Source organism: Rosa chinensis, chromosome 1, assembly GCF_002994745.2.
Source record: "Rosa chinensis cultivar Old Blush chromosome 1, RchiOBHm-V2, whole genome shotgun sequence".
Lineage (NCBI taxonomy): Eukaryota > Viridiplantae > Streptophyta > Magnoliopsida > Rosales > Rosaceae > Rosa > Rosa chinensis.
In genome coordinates this window covers 67,566,058-67,588,208 of record NC_037088.1, presented here as the reverse complement: position 1 = coordinate 67,588,208, position 22,151 = coordinate 67,566,058, and the positions used below count along the sequence as shown (strand labels likewise).

The following is a 22,151-nucleotide window of genomic DNA, read 5'->3' as shown; positions in this document are numbered from 1 at the left end:
GATTGTGTTGCAACTTGCAACGTTCTTTACCATAATAACCCCAGATCTCAACCACAATGAGTGACATCTCTCCTTGTTCTTGGGTGTGTGTTCAACGTCTCGTTAAAGACTTTTTTCTTTTTTTCCTTTAATAAAACTACGGGGGCATTAATGGAAGTCTAAAGTAAAAGTTGGACCAAAAAAAATATGAGGGGTATATATTAAGTAATTAGGCATCTGTATTTAAAATCACTCATAGAGTAATATTGTTTTTTTTTGCCTTGATCTCTGTTGTTCTCCAATCTTTCATGCCCGGATTTTGGGCAACTTCGTCGAAGTTCCGTTCCGAACAAAAAGAAAATTTTGAAGTGTAATAGGCCAAGTGTAATCACTTAATCTCAATCAGCCGCTCATTTTGTTCTTCTCGCATGATGCGCAAGTTGGCTAAAAAAAAGTTTAAAAGTGGAGAATTGATAATACGAGATAAGGATGAAATTGTGTCTCCCCTTTTGCTTTCCGGCTTTTTTGCATATGAAATATCACGTAACAAGAATAATTTGAGATTAGAGAGACACTAGAAAGGCATTTGAGCACTTAAACTTAGAGAGACACTAGAAAGGCCGTCCCTTTATCCATTTTCAAATCACTTTCCACACCCAGTAATATATAGTCATCACTAAAGCTATATTCACCTCTTTTTTCTTTATGTTCACACTATTTGGGATTAAATGAATATGTGCATCTCTGTACTATAAGAGAAAAATGAAGCAAAAAGCCAAAGGGTGTGGAATATTTTGGAATCCTAATTGAAAAAGAAACATTAAAAAGTTTCAATCCTAACTAAAATTTGTTGATGAACATATTTATATGTATGATCATCAACTAGAAAGCTCACGAGACCAGAGGTGGGTGGTAATCTTTTAGAAAGTATAAAGTGGACTACCCCATTCTAAGCTTAATTGTTTATTATGATACAATTCCAAGCTTTCCTCATTGTGAGAGATATTATGTGAATATCCAAAGTATTATAGTTAGATGCATTTGGTCCAACAAAAGAAAGTTAAAAAGTTTTAGTTCTTTTTTTGTTTTAATAATTCGCTATCCGTAAATTTTGAGTTATAGAGAAATTAATGAATTAATTTATTGATTTTGAGCTTTATTGTCAAAGAAATTAGATCGTTACTATAAAATTCTGTTATATTTTGTACATATTAGAACACAAACAATTAAACGCACATCCTTTATAATAAAATTTTAATGTTTACAAATACAGTTTGTTGTTACATGGTTAGCTTTTTTTTTTTTTTTTTGGATATAGTTACATGGTTAGCTTTAGATGGACGCAATCTTCTCATATACCATCATGTCACACATCCAATGGGCATAGGATGATCGGGTCAAATCAGTCGCCATCTCATTTTTCTCGTCATTGCGTCACCCCACAATCAAATTTCATCGCCCAAAATTAGAACTGAAAATGATAATAAAAAGAAAAAGATGGAAAAAGACAAATTAAAATTTCTAAGTAACGTCAGAGATCGACATGTGGATGAAACGCGTCGGCAGCAGCTTCAACCGGGACCACCTTCCAGGGCAGCAGCCTCAACCGGGACCAACTTCCAGGTAAGCGCACTCTGATAACGTGTCCGTACCTCATTGGCTTTCTTACACAACCCCTCCAGCGTTACCTTCGTTGCGACGCTTCGTCAGTTATCCATTATACCCCTACTCTTTCTCCAAACTACACTCCCTGTCCTTTAGTTTTCTCTAGCAGTTTTTTTTTTTTTTTAACATAAGTTCTCCTTAGAGCAAGTTTACCCGTTGGGTCACCAAGTCACCCATTATTCACTGATTTTTAGTGTTAATTTTATCCTCTGGGTCACAAGCACAGTGTATTTCGTGTCCTGAGTCACCCTGTACAATGTTCTGGGTCACCATGGTGACCTACACAGTGTATTTGTGCCCTGGGTCACGAGCACAGTGTATTTCGTGACCCAGAGAATGAAAATATACACTAAAAAGCACTGAATAGTAAGTGACCCGGTGACCCAACGGGTGAACTTGTTCTTAGGAGTTAGACACAATTTTTTTTCTACGATCGATAGTTCAGCAGTGCTGGATTAACCATCGATGAAATTAATTTTTTTTAGTAATTAGAAAGTGTACTCGATGTTATTTAGTTGTATGTTATTAGAGCAAGTTCACCCGTTAAGTAATTGAAACATGGTCGTTATGTCATTAGGTCACTACATTAAACACTGTTCATTTTTTTCTTTTAAATGTTTATTTCAACTATTTGGATTTGGGTCACTTTGGAACGCTATGTGCGTTAGTTTCCTGACCTACGAACTGACCGAGTCGCCTATGTCTGTTTTCAAACCTAATTGGTGGAAACAAACATAGAAAAGCAGTCAATATTGTCTGACATAGTGACCCAATGAGCGAAATTATTTTTACTAAAAGTGCATGTAGGTGCTTTGAATCTGTTTCGAGACAGACAGTGGTATTACCGAAATTATGATCAAAACCGGTGGCATTACGCACGCCCCTAGATTTAATCCGACGCGGTCTCCACTCGGAATTTAAACGCGGCTTGCTTAAGAGTCCAGTGCATATAAAAGCGAAGGACGCTCGCTCAGAGCTGAGTTGAGTTCTCTCTTTTCAGACTCAAAGAACAAAGAAAAAGCTGATGGGCCAGACCTGAATCCCCAATTCCCAATCTGATCGATTTGATTTCTAGGGTTTAATTTAGGGGTTTCTTTTGCATATTGATTGACTCTTAATTTCTGGGTTGAATGGTGATGGATTTGGGAATGGTGTCGCTGTCCTCTCTGCCTCTGGGATTCAGATTCAGGCCGACGGATGAGGAGCTTATTGATTTTTATCTGAGATCGAAAATCAATGGAAATGATAAACAAGTCAGCGTTATTCGGGAAATTGATGTTTGCAAATGGGAGCCCTGGGATTTGCCTGGTAAAATTTTTCAGCTTGTGCTGTAATTTCTGATCTGTTTTTGTTAATGGGGGTTGATTTGAATGAACAGTTGGTAGAAAAGATTTGAGCTTTTGAGAATTAGAGGCATACAAGTGAAAAAGATTGTAATTTGAATGAACAATTAGCAAGAAATGAGTAATCAGTGAGAATTTTTGATCGGTTAGTGGAAAAAGATTTGATCATTTAGTAATTTGAATGAACAAGTAGCGAAAATGAAGTGCACTTTCTTGAATTATCAGTTGTTTTGGGTGTTCAAAGTTTTAATTTTTTTTTCTTGCTAAATGTTGAAAGATTTGTGTTTTTGTTTGTGCAGATTTGTCAGTGATACAGACACAGGATCCGGAGTGGTTCTTCTTCTGTCCACAGGACAAGAAGTACCCAAATGGGTTCAGGTTGAACAGGGCTACAAGTGCAGGGTACTGGAAGGCTACCGGTAAAGATCGTAGAATCAAGTCTGGAGCAAACTTGGTTGGAATGAAAAAGACCCTGGTCTTCCATACTGGGCGTGCTCCCAAGGGTAAGAGGACGAATTGGGTTATGCACGAGTACCGTGCTACGCAGCAGGAGCTTGATGGCACTCATCCTGGCCAGGTTGGTTTTTCCTTCACCCTGTATAAGTTTTTTGGTTAGTTATTATATAAGCATTTTACTTGTTTTGAGCAGATTTGCACTCCACAGTCTTAAAAGGTCACATTTTGGGTAAACCAATTAAATGTAAAATGTATAATTTAGCAAGAACCTCCTAATCTAATTAACCTAGTGTCCGGTGAAATCTCATATATTCTTTGGTGTAAAGATAGCTTAGTGTCCAATTGGTAATTTGGATGATTGAATGAGGAATTGTTGATTATGCGCATAAGGATCGTATGAATCTTCTTTCATGATTGATGGAACTTGTCGCCTGCAAGGAGGCAATAAAAAAGAAAAGTTTAGTCGTCATAATCTCCAATGAAGTTCACAACGATTAAGGTCATTGATACATATATGTTAACTTTGTTGGCATGAAAGCTGATGGTTTATGTAGTAAGAAGCAGTTTACAAGTCTTAACCTTTATTTGAGTCTCTTTGCATAGAAATTAGGTTACTTTTTCCATGCTAATTCTTTAGTTGGTTCAGGAGTGGAGGGATTTATGTTGCATTTTGTTTTCTCTTATCCACCACACACATGCACAAATCACTGACCTGCCATATAAAATGACTAGATGTTCAAAAGTATTAATGAGATGGTTCTGGTGTTGTATTATGCAGAGTCCTTTTGTCCTTTGTCGTCTGTTTAAAAAACAAGATGAGAGTATCGAAATTTCAAACTGTGATGAAACTGAACCGGCTGTATCCTCCCCTAGCGTTGTCAAATCTCCTCTTGAAGACACACAGTCTGCTCAAGCACTGGTTCCACCATCACCATCACCATCACCATCATGTCAAGTGCAACCTGAAAAGCTTCCTACTAGAGCAGAATGTACTAATGCCGATAATTGTGATGGAACGGCATCAGACCCTCTACCAATTAGTGAGTGCCCTAGCAACAGCTGCAATGATTATGATGGACCAGATCAACTGGATCTGCCGCTCGAGGAATATTTAAGCAGATTTTATGACCCCGAGGAAGAGCCACTTTTTTCCCCTATGCACTCACATATGGAAGTGGAGCATTGTTACCCTGGTAGCAATGGCTTAAACAATGGTCATAGAGGGTTGCAGTTTCCTAATGACAGCAATGATCAAGATGCAGAATTTTCTGAGTTCCTGAGCACAATATTCAACAGTTCAGAGGAATGCTCCGAAGATTTGGACACTCAGATTTGTGAGACCAAGAATGTTGTCTCCATGAAGAACAATGGATCATGCAATGATGCAGACACAAAACTGAATGAAGTACTGGTGAGTAGAAGCTTTCAAGATAATTTTCTTTTGCATGACTATGTGCCCTTTCCTAGTTTTGCCTCCGATCTGACATTGTCGAGGTTACGGAATTTACCAAAAATATTTTATTTCTGTGTGATGTTCTTTTAAATGATTATCTCAAAAAATTAATTTTCCATTGTTTCGTCTCATACAGTACATGGAAGAGCTTCAAACCCCTATTTGGTTGGAGGGGAATATTGATAGAAAGGGCCCCATGCAGATTGCAACAACCCCACAAAATTATGGTATGAATCTTCGGATATTGACATCAATGAGTGTGGGAGATGTGTGGGTTCTTTACTAGATGAATGTTATGAAATTAATGTGTTGCCATTTGTTTTCTGCAGAACAATCCTCCAGGGTTGAGGTGTCAAGCAATCATTCAAATGCACTTCTCAGTCCCAGTGGTGGCACTGGAATTAGGATTATGACTCGCCAAACACCTCCAACTAGCACTGTGAGACAGAGTATTATGACACAGGGTGAAGCTCCAAGAAGATTAATGTACCAGAATAAACTTCAAATAGGGTCAATTCAGTGCAGGAATATGTCTCAAAACCTGCATTATAGACCAGAAGACCATGAAAGAAAACTAATAGCCGTGGAGGTGAGAAGCGCAAACAATGTCAAAATCTGGTGAGATTTGTTCTGGGGTTGATAATCCTTTTAATGCTGCTTGCAGGAGTCAAGAGATCCAGAAAAGATAGCTAGTAGCGATACTGCTTTTGATGCTGGTAATGCTTTGGATGAACCCCTGGAGACACTCATTGTCGAGTCCAGTACCCAGACTATTTCCGCCACACCAAATATCACATCAATGGGCAGCATTTTGACAGGCAAAAAGGTTCCTTCTGTGGTCTTGAAGGCCTCTCCTGCTGGCCATTATATTTGGTCATTTGCCTTCTTGTTTAGAGTAGTTGTGGGTGCAATTTTGTTTATGATATTTGCTAGCATGTGGGGATTTCATAAGTTTTGAAGCTGCTTGAAGACCTTTTGCCATGCATATGGCCGGAGACCCCAAATTTTTAAGAGGGGTGCTTTGATAGGCTTATAGGATTAGTATCTTTACTTAAATTTTGTGTAGTCTATCCTAGACAGACTGAGTTTATGTACAACAGCAATCCATTTTGAGGAGTTCTTTTGTTTGATAAATAAGATTATATGAACTTCAGTACTTGCTGCACATCTCCTATTTGAAATTGTATTGTTTCATAACTAAGAAAAATCCATTAAAAAAAAAAATTGTGTCTTAATTTTTAAGTTTCTCAGTTTGATAAATTCTTACCATTCGAGAGTGTAAGAATTTTAGTGAGCAAATAAGAAAATGCCATTTTGGCCAGAAGTCCACAATTTTAGGTGAGAAATAAAGGTTTTCAAGAGCCTTTCTTTTTTTCTTTTTTCTCTTAATTTTAACATATCAGACCCCTCATTCTCAAAAAAAAAAAAAAAAAAAATTCCCCATAACTATTCAAAGATCTTTACTTGGTTTGACGGTTGGCTATCTGGGGAAATATGGTCGATGACTCTGAATCAAAACAAGGATTCAACGTTGTTAGTACCAATTCATGAACAAAAATTCACAGACGAAGATGTGGAACTTCCCGAGTTCCATCCAGTGATTGTAAAAAATGCTAAATTGGTTGCGTGCTGTTACCAGTGTAAAGGGAGGGAAACCAGTCCATTCACAAAAGCTATGTTAAGTAGGGATGGGAGAACATCATATATAACACACATGGAAACGAGAATAAAATTAAAACTAATGACATTAATATTGTCGATCAATTCAACTAATTACTAAACATCGACTTGGGGGGACTAATCAGTAATCACGTTTGTCACTACTACTACTTATTCTGACAAACTAGTTATTATCTGAAACTAAACAAACTAGTTGTTTGAAACGACTACTCGATCTCCAAAGTTGTCAACCTTGATAGTTCTTCTCGCACTTGTTGTAGCAAGAACCCAAATAGTTATTCCCTCTATGAGCATCTGCATCCAGCAAACATATACACAAATTTAATTTTAGGATGAAATTAACTTTATGAGAATACACATATCAAAGTAATGAAATTGCAATATATACCTGAACCAGTTAATTTTGTTTTAGCAGCAAACTTATAAGCACATCCAAGTGTACAATGATAGAGCTCTGGCTTCACATTCCCCTGGTTCATGGTGCACTCTAGCATGCATGTACCAAAACAAATAGCTCCACCAAAATGAATTTTGGGAAAGCGAAACTTATCAGGTGAAATCAGGGATGCCTTGCGACCAAAACACTTAGCACCACATTGAATGGTACATAGACCTATATCAACTAAACCCTCCGGTTCAGCAGAACCCGAACCATCTGATGATGGCGATAATGGATTTGGAGACCGAATCGGAGGCGTTGCATGATCATCACCTTCCTTGTGAGCAAGAGCTGCTGCCGCTAGCACTAGTACTAGTAGCACGGTAATGGAAACCCTACTGTCTGTTGCGAATGCCATGGCTAACAACTACTCTAGCTCTCTATATTCTTTAGCTATATATGAGCTTTGATTATGAACCATATTGAACAGAGACTCGGTATTTATAGCATATTGCTGGTCTAGGGTTCTTCCTCCATGTATGGTAATATTAGAAGAAAATATTTGAGAGCACATAATTCATAATTAATTAGTTGGATAAGATTGTGGTAATCCAATCATGTATGCTAATCCAATCCTGCTACGTACAGAATAATTCGATCCATTATGCCATGCACGATGATTATGAACAAACGACATGATGTATATACCTACATGTATCTATTGATTTATCAATCAAAGATTCACTTCGCTGCATAATTAATATGGCGTACAATCAAGAAATTTGATTGACGGCCTGATTGACATAGATAAGGTATATATCATGAATTTACAAATTTTACACCACCTGTGTTGATGGATTGAGATGAATTACTCGATCCAAGACATGTTATTAATTATGAGGTTATCATCACAAGAAGATTTCATTCAAGCTTCCGTGGAATCGCTCGTCATTAAGGATTGTTATTGCGTCTCCTTGGGCTGATCTAGCTTATGATTCATATGCTTGTATTAATGGAAATAATTGTCCTAATTATATATCTAATCTGTCATTTGTGTAATTTGTATTCAATTAGCCAGCTTGATTATGCTTGCAAGCAAACTAGCAATTTTAATTTTAAATAAGAACTTATATGTGTGTGTGTAGACAGAGAAAGAGAGAGAGAGAGAGAGAGAGAGGGAGAGCGCATGTATGTATGTATGTATGTATGTTTATATTACAATAATACAATGGTAGATACAAACAGGGCCGTCTCAATGGTAAATGAGGCTTAAGGTAAAAATAATAACGTTTTTTTTCCTTTTTTTAGTTTAATATTAGTGCATCCTTGCTATTTTACAAACGAAGTCTTGTACTAAATAATTTTGGGTCTCAACTATGAAAATAAGAATACCATAACTTGTATATGGAGGCCTAATTTCAGTTAGCCAAAGATAGACAATTACAAAATATACAAGAAAGAAAGAGAGAAAAAATCAAAGGTAAGAGGTCTAATTCTGCAAGGCCTGTATAAGTTCAAATGACTTGTTTCAAAGTGAAGCCTTTACCCAAGGGCATAAGGCAGTTGCTTATCTGCCTTGGGCTAGGCCAGCTCTGTATACAAACAGTCAAACATATGTGCTGGATACAAACAGCTGATATCAGCAGACTTATCACGTACTGCTTGTACACCTGCAATAGAAGAAGCGTAAGCTAACAAAAACATGAAGAGCTATCCCAGACAAACCGAGTTTATGTACAATAGCAAACCATTTTGAGGAGTTCTTTTGTTTGATAAATAAGATTATGAACTTCAGTACTTGCTGCACATCTCCTATTTAATTTGTATTGTTTTATGACTTAGAAAAATCCTAAAAAAAAAAAAAGATTGTGTCTTAGTTTTTAAGTTCCTCAATTTCATAAATTCTTACTATCTAAGTGTGAATTTTTTTAATAAGCAAATAAGAAAATGCGATGGTGGCCAAAATTCCACAGTTTTAGATGAAAAATCAAGGTTTTTGATAACAGGTTTTTTTTTATTATTATTATTTTTTTTTTAACCTATCGGACCCGACAACTATTCAAGAATCTTTCGAATATCCATGCTTTGGCGGTTACCTGAACAAATTTCTCATGCAACAAGCCATCAATCAACCAAAAAAAATTTAAGTCGCTAGATTGCTTGCAAGCATTATCAAGCTAGCTAATTGAATACTAAATTACACAAATTAATGAAAGATTAGATAATTAGGAAAAAATTTTCCATTAATACAATCATGTCAATCACAAGCTATCCCAATCCATCAATAAAGGTGGTGTAAAATTTGTAAATTCATGATATATTGTACCATAAATATATACCTTATCCATGTCAATCAGGCCGTCAATCAATTTAAAAATCACAATAGCTTGATTGTCATATTAATTATCCAGCTAAATGAATCTTTGATGATAATTAAATCAAATTGGTGCTTAGCATTGATCAATACTGTTATGTACATTATAGATACATGTAGGTATATACATCATGTCGTTTGTTCATATTCATCGTGCATGGAATAATGGATCGAATTATTCTGTACGTAGCAAGATTGGATTAGCATACATGATCAATCTCCAGCCAACCACAATCTTATCCAACTAATTAATTATGAATTATGTGCTCTCAAATATTTTCTACTAATATTACCATACATGGACGAAGAACCCTAGACCAGCAATATGCTATAAATACCGAATCTCTGTTCAACATGGATCATAACCAAAGTTCATAGCTAAAGAATATAGAGAGCTAGAGTAGTTGTTAGCCATGGCATTCGCAACAGACGGTAGGGTTTCCATTATCGTGCTTCTAGTACTAGTGCTAGCAGCAGCAGCTCTTGCTCATACTGAAGGTGATGATCATGCAACGCCTCCGATTCGGTCTCCAAATCCACCATCGCCATCATCAGATGGTTCGGGTTCTGCTGAACCGGAGGGTTTAGTTGATATAGGTCTATGTGCCATTCAATGTGGTGCTAAGTGTTTTGGTCGCAAGGCATCCCTGATTTCACCTGATAAGTTTCGCTTTCCCAAAATTCATTTTGGTGGAGCTATTTGTTTTGGTACATGCATGCTAGAGTGCACCATGAACCAGGGGAATGTGAAGCCTGAGCTCTATCATTGTACACTTGGATGTGCTTATAAGTTTGCTGCTAAAACAAAATTAACTGGTTCAGGTATATATTGCAATTTCATTACTTTGATATGTGTATTCTCATAAAGTTAATTTTATCCTAAAATTAAGTTTGTGATATATGTTTGCTGGATGCAGATGCTCATAGAGGAAATAACTATTTGGGTTCTTGCTACAACAAGTGCGAGAAGAACTATCAAGGTTGACAACTTTGGAGATCGAGCTAGTAGTCGTTTCAAACAATTAGTTTGTTTAATTAGTTTTAGATAATAAATAGTTTGTTACAACAAGTAGTAGTAGTAAAATCCTTTGATCCTCTTATTTATAAAGTGGAAAAAAAAAAAAAGTAGTAGTAGTAGTGACAAACGTGATTAGTCCGCCCAAGTCGATGTTTAGTAATTAGTTGAATTGATCAATAATATTAATGTCATTAGTTTCAATTCTATTCTCGTTTCCATGTGTATGTGTTACATATGATGTTCTCCCATCCCTACTTAACATAGCTTTTTGTGAATGAATCGCTTTCCTCTCTTTACACAAGTAACAACACGCAACTAATACAGCTTTTTTTACAGTCACTGGATGGAACTCGGGAAGTTTCGCATCTTCGCATGTGAATTTTTGTTCATGAATTGGTACTAATTAACGAATTTGAATCCTTGTTTTGATTCAGAGCCAGCAGCCATATTTCCCTAGATAGCCAAGGCTCTAAAGCAATGAGAGGAAAGAACTTGTATGTGGGGAGAGAGAGAGGCTATAGTATTGATTTTTTTTTTTAGGACGACACTATAACTCGTACCTCAACCTCTGACATTAGGAATTTGAACCCATGACCACTACGGTATTAGTTAGGCTAGCTAATCAACATACCACGACTCACATCCCATATATTTTTTTTCTTAGGGTTGTTTCTCTCGTCTCTCTCGAGGAACAGCCGTCACTTCCCTTTTCTTCTCTCCTTTCGACGACGCGTCTCCTTGATGTCGTCTTCGGACGGGTCTCCTACTTTTCTGCTCCCCCTTCAGGTTGGGTATTCTGAGTGGGGGCAAATAAGCGCCCTGGATCGGGTCCGATCTGGAGCTTCTAGTGGCTTGTGAGACGATGGGTGAGGTCATGCACGCTGGGTTCGAGCGGTGGAGGAGGTGGATGTCGGACTCGTCTAGTTTCGCAGTGGTCTTCTCCTGGTCGTGTGGTCGCTGCTCCTTCCGGTTTGGCTGGAACTTGAAGGACGCGGGCTTCTTCCTTCTTTTCTGGACTAGATCGACGTGGTGGATGCAGGTGGCGTTGGTGGTCAATGGCGAGTACTCTAGCAGGCATCCAGGCGGGTTTGGCCGGGTTCATGGTTTGCGGCTGATGTGTTGGGCCTCATCTTGGGTCCCTGTTACTAGGCTAGGGCAGGGTCTGATTTGTTGGGCTCTGTTTTCTTTAGGGTTTTTAATCTAGGTTTTTTAGATTTAAGCTAACATTTTTTCTTTTTTCTTTGAGCCTCTGCTTTAAGAATAATATTGGGGAAGGGTCTTGGCTGCGTTCGGATCCTTCCTAGTAGTGTCAAGGTTACTTGAATCATTAGAGCTTAATCCTATGGTTACATTATGTTTTGAGTAGTCCGGGTGAGTCATTTGTAATGTTTCCTACTTTACTATTAATGGACTGACACCCCACGCGTTTTAAAAAAAAAAACATACCATGACTCACCGATTAGTATTGAAATGTGTTATTAAAAATACAAAAAGTTATGAAAAAATTATGATATGTTGATGATTAAACAAGATAAAAATACAAAATTAAAGGAAGATGTAGATTAATGCAATAATTAATTTACGTATTCAACTAATAATTGTATAAAAAAATATTAATACTAGAATTGAATGGGTTATCGGAGGTGGACTTATAACTTTATAAGGCCGGACTGACCGGACTTTAATTAATGCTCATATAATATGGTGAGAGTGGACTTTTAACCCTCCATCGGTCCATCCTAACCCTGCCTCATGCCAATGAGCATGGCTGAGATGAGTTTTGCTGTAGGTCGGACCGGACCAAAATTTTACCTTTTGGCCCGGGCAGGCGCCCATGAGCTTTTAGGCCCGCGGCCGAATGATAAGCTCTTATTATTACAGTGATATAGTGGTAGATACAAACATATTGATATCAGCATAGTGTCCGTGGTAAGCGCTTCAGAAGCGTGAGGATTACACTCTGTTTCAGTCAACGAGCCCCTCTTCTCTATCAATTACAGGCTGCCACTACTATCATCTTTCTTAGCAAATCCCAGCAATGCAAGCAGATTCATGATATGAATCCTTGTTCGATTTTCAATTCACTTCTAGTTTTACATCTCTCACTTTCTTCCTTTTGTGTCATCCATGGCACTCGGGACCAAAACTACGGAGAAGAGATTCTAAACGCAGCCCTGAAAGACAAAAACTGGTTGGTCTCAATAAGAAGGCAAATCCATGAAAACCCAGAACTCCGATTCCAAGAGCATAACACCAGTGCTCTTCTACGCAGAGAGCTGGACCAACTTGGCATCTCTTACTCGTACCCAATTGCCAAAACTGGTATTGTGGCCGAAATTGGGTCCGGTTCTGGCCCGGTTGTTGCTCTTCGGGCTGACATGGACGCCCTCCCTATGCAAGTAATTGAAAACTTTCCTTTTGCTATCAGGAAATTAACTTTTTGTTGTGATCTTACGATTTTGGTTTTGTTTGATGTGTGTAGGAGCTTGTTGATTGGGAGCACAAGAGTAAGATTGATGGGAAAATGCACGGTTGTGGTCATGATGCTCACACCACTATGCTTCTAGGCGCTGCCAAGTTGCTTAGTCAACGGAAAGAGAAACTTCAGGTCAGTGAGTTCCATACTTTCATGTGATTGTGTGACCAAAATGAATGTTAATCTGAGCACAAGTTGATATCGTAGTGTTCATTGATGAAAATATGCAATCTTGTGTTGAAATCTAACATACTCACTTGCTGTGCAACGAGGTCAATAATTCAATCTGTTTGTTGAAATCGTAAAGTTTGTTGATGACATGTTTCTGTTGAAACCTTTCATACTATCATGTTGTGCAACCAAAATGAATGTCTATCTGAGCACAAAGTTTCATTCTTTCTCCGGAAATTTAGCAATGAATGCAATATTTGATAGAAGAGGGTTCTTAATTTTTAATTCAGACAGTTTTTTCTTGATTTGGTGTTTAAGGGTACTGTTAGACTTATTTTTCAACCTGCTGAGGAGGGAGGTGCTGGAGCAGCCGAGATGATAAAAGAGGGTGCTCTTGGTGAAGCGGAAGCAATATTTGGGATGCACGTCGATTATATGATACCCACAGGAAGCATAGCATCCATGGCAGGGCCACACTTGGCTGCTGTTAGCTTCTTTGAAGCAAAAATAATCGGTGAAGGTGGGCATGCTGCAGCTCCCCATATCACTACTGACCCAATACTCGCTGCCTCTTTTGCAATTTCAGCATTGCAGCAGCTCATCTCAAGAGAAACTGATCCCCTCCAAAGTCAAGTGAGTCCCTTTTCAAAAGATAAAATACCATGCAGTTTTCATATTTTTCCTTGCTTGTCAATGGAGGAAGTGAAGATATATACAGGACTCTTGCTTGAAATGTTTGAAAGCATACTTATGTTATGCCTCTACATAATCTCAGTTTAAGTCTTTTTCTATTTCAGTTGGTCAGCTTTAATACGCAATTGCTCCATTGTAAGGTGCAGAGTCATTGCAAAATTTATTTGTACCGACAGTATTTGCAGTAACCCACCTATGTTTTCTTAGTTATAAAAATGTCTGCGGGTTGAGTATGCATATGACAGTAATGAAAACATAAGAACCTTGACTGCAGTAAGTTCCTAATAGCTAGTTTTCTGATGAAGGTTCTGTCTGTCACTTATGTTCGAGGAGGGACGGCATCCAATGTAATTCCAGCCTATGTTGAATTTGGGGGCACATTGAGGAGTCTTACAACGGAAGGCTTGTACCAACTCATGAGGCGATTGAAAGAGGTATGCGGCATTTATTAACCTTTTCCCGGTAGACTTGGTTGTCATACTGTCATCACCATATTATTATTACAAAAATTCTTGCTGGATGTTCTTTCATCACTATGTAAGTAGGTTATCAACCAGCTTGAATCAAAAATTTAGAGAAAGAAATAAGTTATGCAGGTTATTCATATTTTTTAAGTTGGTGATATGCCTAAATTTTTGGGATTTCTTGCAGGTTATTGAAGGGCAGGCAGCTGTGCATAGATGTATTGCATACGTTGACATGAAAAGTGAAGAGTTTCCCCCATACCCTGCTGTTTCCAATGACGAAAGCTTGAATTCACATGTAAAGAGGGTTGGAAAACTTGTGCTTGGTCCTGAGAATGTGAAGGTCGCCAAAAAAGTGATGGCAGGTGAAGACTTTGCTTTCTATCAAGAATCGATTCCTGGAATCATGATCGGCATCGGAATAAGAAATGAGGAAGTGGGTTCAGTTTACTCACCGCACTCCCCTTACTTCTTTCTTGATGAGGACGTCCTTCCCGTCGGGGCAGCATTACATACTGCCTTGGCTGAGATTTACTTGAACGAGCACCAACATTCCGCTGTTCAGTGAACATTTCAGAGCATAGTTCTAGAGAAATCTTGATGATTCCTACTGCTTTAATTGGGTGCTATCTTATCATCTTATGTAGTGCTCTGTAGGCAGGAAAAGGAAATGTAAATTTTTTTTTGTTAAACAAACTATATAGATAGATACGTTTTCGTTTAGTGGTAAACTTGTTTGTAAAAGAAATGTCACAGAAAATGAAAATTTTCAAATAGAAAGTAAGAGTAATTTGATATGAAAGTTTAATTTCTTCATCAGACAATAAGATAATGAGAAATCAACTGTATATATCCGGCTAAATGGTTAATCGAAACTGATCGAGTGAATAATTGAAAGGATCCCATATTTGCTAAAAGGTACCCAAAGCATGGGTAACCTGATCAGCAAAATCTTCAAAGGATACGATGTATGCAGTCCAAAACATCCCCATAAACAGCCCATGTTGTTTAAACCAAGAGAGAGAAGAAAGAAAGAAAAAAAGGTGAGTCCATGAAAGATGTTGATGTGTTATGAAGCATTAACCTGCTACTGCTTCCTTTGCCCCAATAATGGCAGCAGTTTGAAGAGAAGGCTAACTAGTCGAGGCAGCCGCTCCCATTTGTTTTATGTTCACCGTCAAAACTACATAGCAACAAATTTCATTATTTCTTTTTGTTCAAATATGATAGAGAATAAGGTGTTCGACAAATTCTCTCAAAGAAGAGTAACGTTATAGAATGATTTGGTCGGCAAATCAAGCTAATTTGCATTCAATGCTACTGCATTTAACTCGCTCCCAAGTGGAAAAGCTCAAATAATGCTATAACTTTACATTACTATTTCCACAGGAAACAGGTCCACAACACACTAGTCTGATTAGACCATGTTGGAGAAGACGACATTCGAGCTATGCAGCGCCATACATACACTCTATCTCAACTGTGATGCACATAGCTAGTTTTCTGGTAAGAAATGAGATCGACTCTATCCAACACCAGCAAGCCAGGTGGCCTAATAATACTCTCTTTTCAGGAGTGTTTAATAGTGCTAAAGTAATTTCGTACTAGGAATCATGACAAAGAGAGAATAATTGGTGGTTGATAATTATGATTACTTTACTAACTAATCATTCCTAATCATGCATGCATCTAGATTCTTCAAACCATAACCGGGCACTATCTTACAATTAATCAAGTGCAAATCATTCTCACCCACGTAACCTAATAAACCTCATTCACCTTATCATTTGAAAATGCAGAAAGATAATCAAGCTGGTCAACCTAAATTCTATTTGGTCTGCCTAGAATTCCTTTTGAGAATTTGGGCATAATACGAGAGCAAACTAGAAAGATCGACATGTTGGTTGTTGAAAGTCGGTGATTGTGATGAACCACCGAACTCTTTTCTCAGCTTAATTGTGGCTTTCTCTGTTTCTAGTGTCCCATGCTGAGTCATTACCACGTGTGACCACCTTGGTAAGTTGGGCCTCCTCTTTCTGTCTTGGTAAGAAAGCTCATTCTTTTTGCTCAAAGTTTCTGCATCAAATTTCCTTGGAAAACTAAACCATGCAATTGTGCAAAGCAGAAGCATTACCTTTCTCAGTTTCTCACCCTTCCGTCCTCAAAAGGATATATAGTTACTTGGCAGCTTTGATTCTATAGAGGAAGCTATATGTATATATGCACCAAACTAATTAACCATCATACTTGATTAATTAGGAAAACTATGGCTGCAGGCGAGTGGGAACTAATTAATTAATCACCATTAGAGAGCTTTGTTAATAACATGAAGGACACAGCAGAAGGAAGAAAGAACTGACGAAGATGAAAAGAGAGACTAAAATAAGAGCATTGTGATATATATGGAGGTAGCAACCCATGTGATTCAGATCAACTTTAGTGGCACGTAGGGTTTTCTATATTTATATAGTCAACTACAAGTATAACTTAAAATGCAAATTTCGTATATCCCCACGCAATTCATCCATCCCAACTAAACTCAGTTTTGATTCATGCAAATTAAATTGGAAGTACAAGTACTGCTTTGCTTAATCAAGCAGCTTCCTTGTAGACAAAATACTTACTAAATTCTTGTTTAAGAGGTTAATTAGTACAGTACATCGAATATAAGCACTTTTGTTAGAGTCCAGGGACGGCAGAAAAAACCCCCAATCAATGGCTAATTTAGGACCACGAGGAAATTGACTAAGTCGGAATTTGGGGTCTAATTGCAGAACTGACCATAAAATAGACTATACTTGTTTGATCAACTCAAGTAATTAGGTTGATTAAGACATGATCGATGATGGTGATTTGTATGATTTAGAATTTTAGATAGAGTAATTAATTGCTTTGGGGCCAAGGTATCCAGGTTGGCCTCACAAGGATCTCACACATGTCTGACACATAACCACCTCATGATATTGTATTATCCTTTTCATCAGTTTGTGGTTTTCTTTTTCTTTTTCTTCCTTTTCTTTCCAGAACTCAGAATTTTACCTTTACTTACTTTCTGTGAATCTATAAATCTGTCATCTGCTCCACTGAAACCTCCCCTTCCCTCTTTTCTTGCTCTTTCATTCTTGGAGATTGAGAAAATAGATAAAAAAGAAGCATTATATAAATTGAGCTTCCTTTGTGTATTTTAGTGGAACTGCATGTGCTCTAGCTAGAATAATACAATACTCACTTTAGTTATATGATAACAATCCCACCGTCCATCCATTATAATCTGATACTCTCCATCCTTCACATATATAATCACTCCCTCTTCATTTGTTAAGTCCCTCTCCCTTTCTTCCCTTTATCTTGAATTTCCTAGCCAACTTGAGAATAGTACTCAATTTGAACATCACTATTCAGTTACATAAAAAATGGGTGAAGAAACTAAGCCGGTAAGGAATTCATGCTCTCGATAATTTTGTTCAGCATTTATCTAAATCATAGTGCTCATAATTGATTCATGCTCATTTTTATTGTATAGGAAGAAGCTAAGGTAGAGGAGGTTAAGCCAGAAGAGAATGCAGAGGAGAAAGCAGAAGAGAAGAAAGAAGAGAAGGCAGAGGAGGAGAAGAAGGAAGAGCCAAAACCACCAGCTCCTTTTGTCCTATTTGTGGACTTGCATTGTGTGGGGTGTGCAAAGAAAATTGAGAGGTCTATCATGAAAATTAGAGGTATGCATTTCCTGAATATATCAGAGGTCCATCATGTTCATCATATATACTTGGCCTGCATTTCACTAATTAACTTGGTTTAATTTGCTAATATTGTTTCTTAATCAATTTGCAGGGGTGGAAGGGGTTGTGATAGACATGGCTAAGAATGAAGTGACCATAAAGGGAATAGTGGAGCCTCAAGCAGTGTGCAACAAAATCATGAAAAGAACCAAGAGAAAGGCTCAAGTCTTGTCCCCATTACCAGCTGCTGAGGGTGACCCTATTCCAGAAGTTGTTGCTTCTCAGGTCCAAAACCACTACAAATCCTTAATTGATCAGAACTAATGAAATTCACAACCAAAAAAAAAAAAAACTAAAACTCAATTTGTTTATGATTAATTCAGGTCAGTGGAGTAACAACTGTGGAACTCCAAGTTAACATGCACTGTGAGGCCTGTGCAGAACAACTTAAGAAAAAGATACTCAAAATGAGAGGTAAAAATGCATTTTATATACAACTTTTAATAATTTTCTAATTTCATTTTCATTCATAGAATGCCTAAAAGAAAATTAACGATGTGATTAATCTGCAGGGGTTCAAAATGCCGTGACTGATCATACTAGCGGGAAGGTGACCGTGACGGGGACAATGGACGGCGACAAACTAGTAGACTACGTTTACAGACGAACCAGAAAACAAGCCAAAATCGTACCACAACCGGAGCCTGAACCCGAGAAGAAAGAAGAACCTGCGGCGGAGAAGCCAGCCGAAGAATCAAAGCCGGAAGAGAATGCGGAGAAGAAAGAGGAGGAAAAGCCCGCAGAAGAGGCAAAGAAAGAAGAAGGTGGCGGTGGAGAAAGTAATAAAGAGGGTGAGGAAAAGAAAGAGGAGGAGACCAAGATTGAAGAGCACAACGACGTCGTTAATGGTATACCGGAGGAGGAATTGAAGAGGATGGTGCAGCACTATTATCAGCCGCTTTACGTGTTTGAGAGAATCCCGCCGCCGCAGCTCTTCAGCGATGAGAATCCAAATGCATGTTGCATTTCATAACTTCCATGCAAAACGTTCATTTCGTGACGGGAATCGTTTCAAAACAAACTAAAGTTTGTTATGTTAGTTAACTAAAACATCATGTAATATGTATAAAATGCATGTAAGTTTTATGATTATATATGATAGTAAGTGCCACTACTACTCGTGACTAAAATTTTAGACAAGTTAGGTGGGGATGGTATGTACGCACGTGTCAATTTTGGATTAATATTTCATCCAAATTGATGTTTTAATAATAATAACTAGCATTTTTTCACACATGAGCTATTAATTTTTTTTTTCAGAAAAAAAAAGAAGAAAAAAAAAGTTGGTTATTGCAGAGAAAAGAAAGTGGGAGAGAGAAAAGTGGGTTGTGGATAAATTTTTTCAAATTTTTTAAAGAAAAATACATTTTGTAAATGTCTTAATTATCCTTGTGATTTAATTAATTCTCAAAGTTTATTAATATTCTAGGGTCAATTCTGTCAAAATTTTAGATTTTGGCTAACAAACCCTCTTCTCTTAATAATAGTATATCTTTTCAAATTTTTTAAAGAAAAATACATTTTGTAAATGTCTTAATTATCCTTGTGATTTAATTAATTCTCAAAGTTTATTAATATTCTAGGGTCAATTCTGTCAAAATTTTAGATTTTGGCTAACAAACCCTCTTCTCTTAATAATAACTAGCATTTTTCCACACATGCTCTGCATGTGCAAGCTATTAATTTTTTTTTTTCAGAAAAAAGAAGAAGAAAAAAGTTGGTTATTGCAGAGAAAAAAAAGTGGGAGAGAGAAAAGTGGGTTGTGGATAATTTTTTTCAAATTTTTTAAAGAAAAATACATTTTGTAAATGTCTTAATTATCCTTGTGATTTAATTAATTCTCAAAGTTTATTAATATTCTAGGGTTAATTCTGTCAAAATTTTAAATTTTGGCTAACAAACCCTCTTCTCTTAATAATAGTATAGATATAGATAATAATAATAATAATAATAATAATTATTATTATTATTATATAAAGAAGCTGGATTCTATATTCTGGTCTCAATTATATTATTTTTGTTGTTTGTTGTGTGATGGGATGATGGGGACAATCCTCTATTTCCATGTGAATGATTGTTTGTTTATGGTTTATACTCGATGAATCTATGATAAATCTCACCAAACTATATAGAGGAATTTTGGATGATTTCTTTTTCTTTCTTTTTTTTTTAGCAAAAGGAATTTTGGATGATTGCAAAACATGCATGGAGCGACCCTCAATGGCAAAAAGTTTATCATTAGAGGCTTTAGAGCAGATACAGTAATCTTTTTTCCTGCAATTCGAGAATCAATTAAGTCATTCTTCTAAGTCTCTAATCACATAAATAAGTCTTGTTCATAAAAATTACGCCATACAAAATAATGAGATTAACAATTTGTTACTAGCTAGCTACAAAGTTTCAACCTATCTACAATTTAACTTGCCTTCTTTCCAGTGGCGGATCTAGGATTTGGAAATAGGGAGGGCTACATATTTATGTGTCCCTTTGGGCGAAGCCCAAAAATTTTTTTTTAGTACAATAATGCACAGGTGTGCGAATGCAAGAGTGGGGAGATGAGAACTTGAGAGTTCAAGTGTTCAAATATTGAATTTAGTCCGTAATTTAGGCCTTTTTGCGAAGAAGAAGAATGAGAATTGGTGATGGACGGAGAGAATGAAAGAGCCAGAGAGGAGTTTAACTTCGATAATTTGAGAGTTCGGGTGGCTTCGTTAAACAAACATACATATAAACAAAAAATATACATCACATATATAGTTTTTTTTTTCAACCCAAAACTTTGTTATGAATATAAAGCCATGGATAGGATGAAATAGTTAGCAAATAAATCCAAGCCCAATCTGCAAAGTTAACTCTATAAACTTGAATTAATTACTCGACATTAGAACGAGGCCAAACTCCTAGCCGAGATATTGAGATAGCACAACAATTGATAAAATGATAAGTATTGAAATCAATTAAACCCACAACAATTGCATAGCAGAAAGAAGACCCATTGATCGACCTTGATAAGTTTTGAAATCAATTAAACCCACTTACCCACGTCAATTAAACATTTAAACCCACATCAATTAAAATATACATCTAATTTTTTTTTTAAGCCTAAAAATCTCGGACGGGCTCCAGCCCGCCCAAGCTACTACTTGGATCCGCCCATGCTTCTTTCTATTTTAGCAAACCTTAACGACTGTGGCCTAAGATCAATACGCTTAGATTATTTAATTGGTTAAGTCAGTGAAAAACAACTCGATTAGTCCACAGCGCAGCTAGTAGATACCATCGTCTTCATAATTAACTTAATTCAAAGTTTCACTTTCTCTAGTCAAGAAAAGTTGAAATAATCCAACAATGGATTAGATGAGAGTTGTGCATTGTTCATGCATGTGTTAACTTTCGTCGAGTTTTCCAGCAGGAAAGAAAAAAACAGGAAAAAAAGTTTCATATAACTTTGTACGCACCCAAAACTATTTCACAGATTAGGTTGTTGTCGATAGTACATATCATCCTGTTTTAATCAATCATAGGCCTTCCTCAATCATATCCCTTACCTATGCTAGGATAGTAAGATCCACAAAATTTGTGCGACTACAATTAGTCGGTCGAATATTTACGTGGCATTATATATATGCAACAAAATGACCATATATACCGATTTGTTTAGAGTTTATGGCCCCAACAAATCAAACAAATAGCATAGTTGTTCATTTAAGGAATAGTTTGACCGTAAGGGACTCGATGCGGAGATGATGGCGGTTATTGAGGTAATTGAGCTTGCTTGGGTTAGGGAGTGGAAGCACATTTGGCTTGAGGTTGATTCAGCTATGGTACTTAATTTCCTTCGTGCACCCCATCTTGTTCCATGGAGGTTCCGTGTTGCTTGGGATAATTGTTTGCACCGTATCTTGCAAATACAATTTAAATCTTCTCATATTTTTAGAGAGGGAAATCAGGTGGCAGATGCGCTTGCTAATGATGGTTTGTCATCGTCAGGCTTGGTGTGGTGGAATGAGGCTCCTCCTTTTCTTCTGGATCTTTGTCGACGAGACTCACTTGGTCTTCCCAATTTTCGGTTTATTTGAGTTGTAGTTTTTTTGTCGCTTTTCATCTATTGATTGACTAGGGCATAGCATAGCTTTTCTATTTTTTGGCTAGGGGTATGGATGTTGTCCTCCCTTCTTCTGTTTGTATCATCCAACTCTTTTAATAAATCAGGTTGGGAGAGTC

At 37.1% G+C, this 22,151-nt stretch overlaps 4 protein-coding genes across 4 annotated transcripts; 3 read left to right on the top strand and 1 right to left on the bottom strand.

Annotated features, from left to right (window-relative positions):
• The first annotated feature begins 2,604 nt into the window (after positions 1-2,604).
• On the top strand, positions 2,605-6,061 carry LOC112184765 (NAC domain-containing protein 91). Its single transcript, XM_024323012.2, has 6 exons — positions 2,605-2,952; positions 3,287-3,564; positions 4,222-4,854; positions 5,033-5,123; positions 5,226-5,485; positions 5,561-6,061. The coding sequence occupies exons 1-6, from the start codon at positions 2,775-2,777 to the stop codon at positions 5,852-5,854; spliced, it is 1,734 nt and encodes a 577-aa protein (XP_024178780.1). The 5' UTR covers positions 2,605-2,774; the 3' UTR covers positions 5,855-6,061.
• A 554-nt stretch (positions 6,062-6,615) lies between these two features.
• Positions 6,616-7,373, bottom strand: LOC112187206. Its single transcript, XM_024325902.2, has 2 exons — positions 6,965-7,373; positions 6,616-6,870 (listed from the first exon to the last, which is right to left on the bottom strand). Exons 1-2 carry the CDS (start codon positions 7,371-7,373, stop codon positions 6,803-6,805), a joined length of 477 nt encoding a protein of 158 aa, XP_024181670.1. The 3' UTR covers positions 6,616-6,802.
• Positions 7,374-12,257: 4,884 nt separating this feature from the next.
• On the top strand, positions 12,258-14,935 carry LOC112196011 (IAA-amino acid hydrolase ILR1-like 3). The gene is made up of 5 exons (XM_024336268.2): positions 12,258-12,746; positions 12,830-12,955; positions 13,313-13,627; positions 13,993-14,121; positions 14,339-14,935. Exons 1-5 carry the CDS (start codon positions 12,405-12,407, stop codon positions 14,717-14,719), a joined length of 1,293 nt encoding a protein of 430 aa, XP_024192036.1. The 5' UTR covers positions 12,258-12,404; the 3' UTR covers positions 14,720-14,935.
• A 2,297-nt stretch (positions 14,936-17,232) lies between these two features.
• LOC112198107 (heavy metal-associated isoprenylated plant protein 9) lies at positions 17,233-19,057 on the top strand. Its single transcript, XM_024339161.2, has 5 exons — positions 17,233-17,585; positions 17,675-17,864; positions 17,980-18,152; positions 18,251-18,341; positions 18,440-19,057. The coding sequence occupies exons 1-5, from the start codon at positions 17,565-17,567 to the stop codon at positions 18,898-18,900; spliced, it is 936 nt and encodes a 311-aa protein (XP_024194929.1). The 5' UTR covers positions 17,233-17,564; the 3' UTR covers positions 18,901-19,057.
• Positions 19,058-22,151: the final 3,094 nt, after the last annotated feature.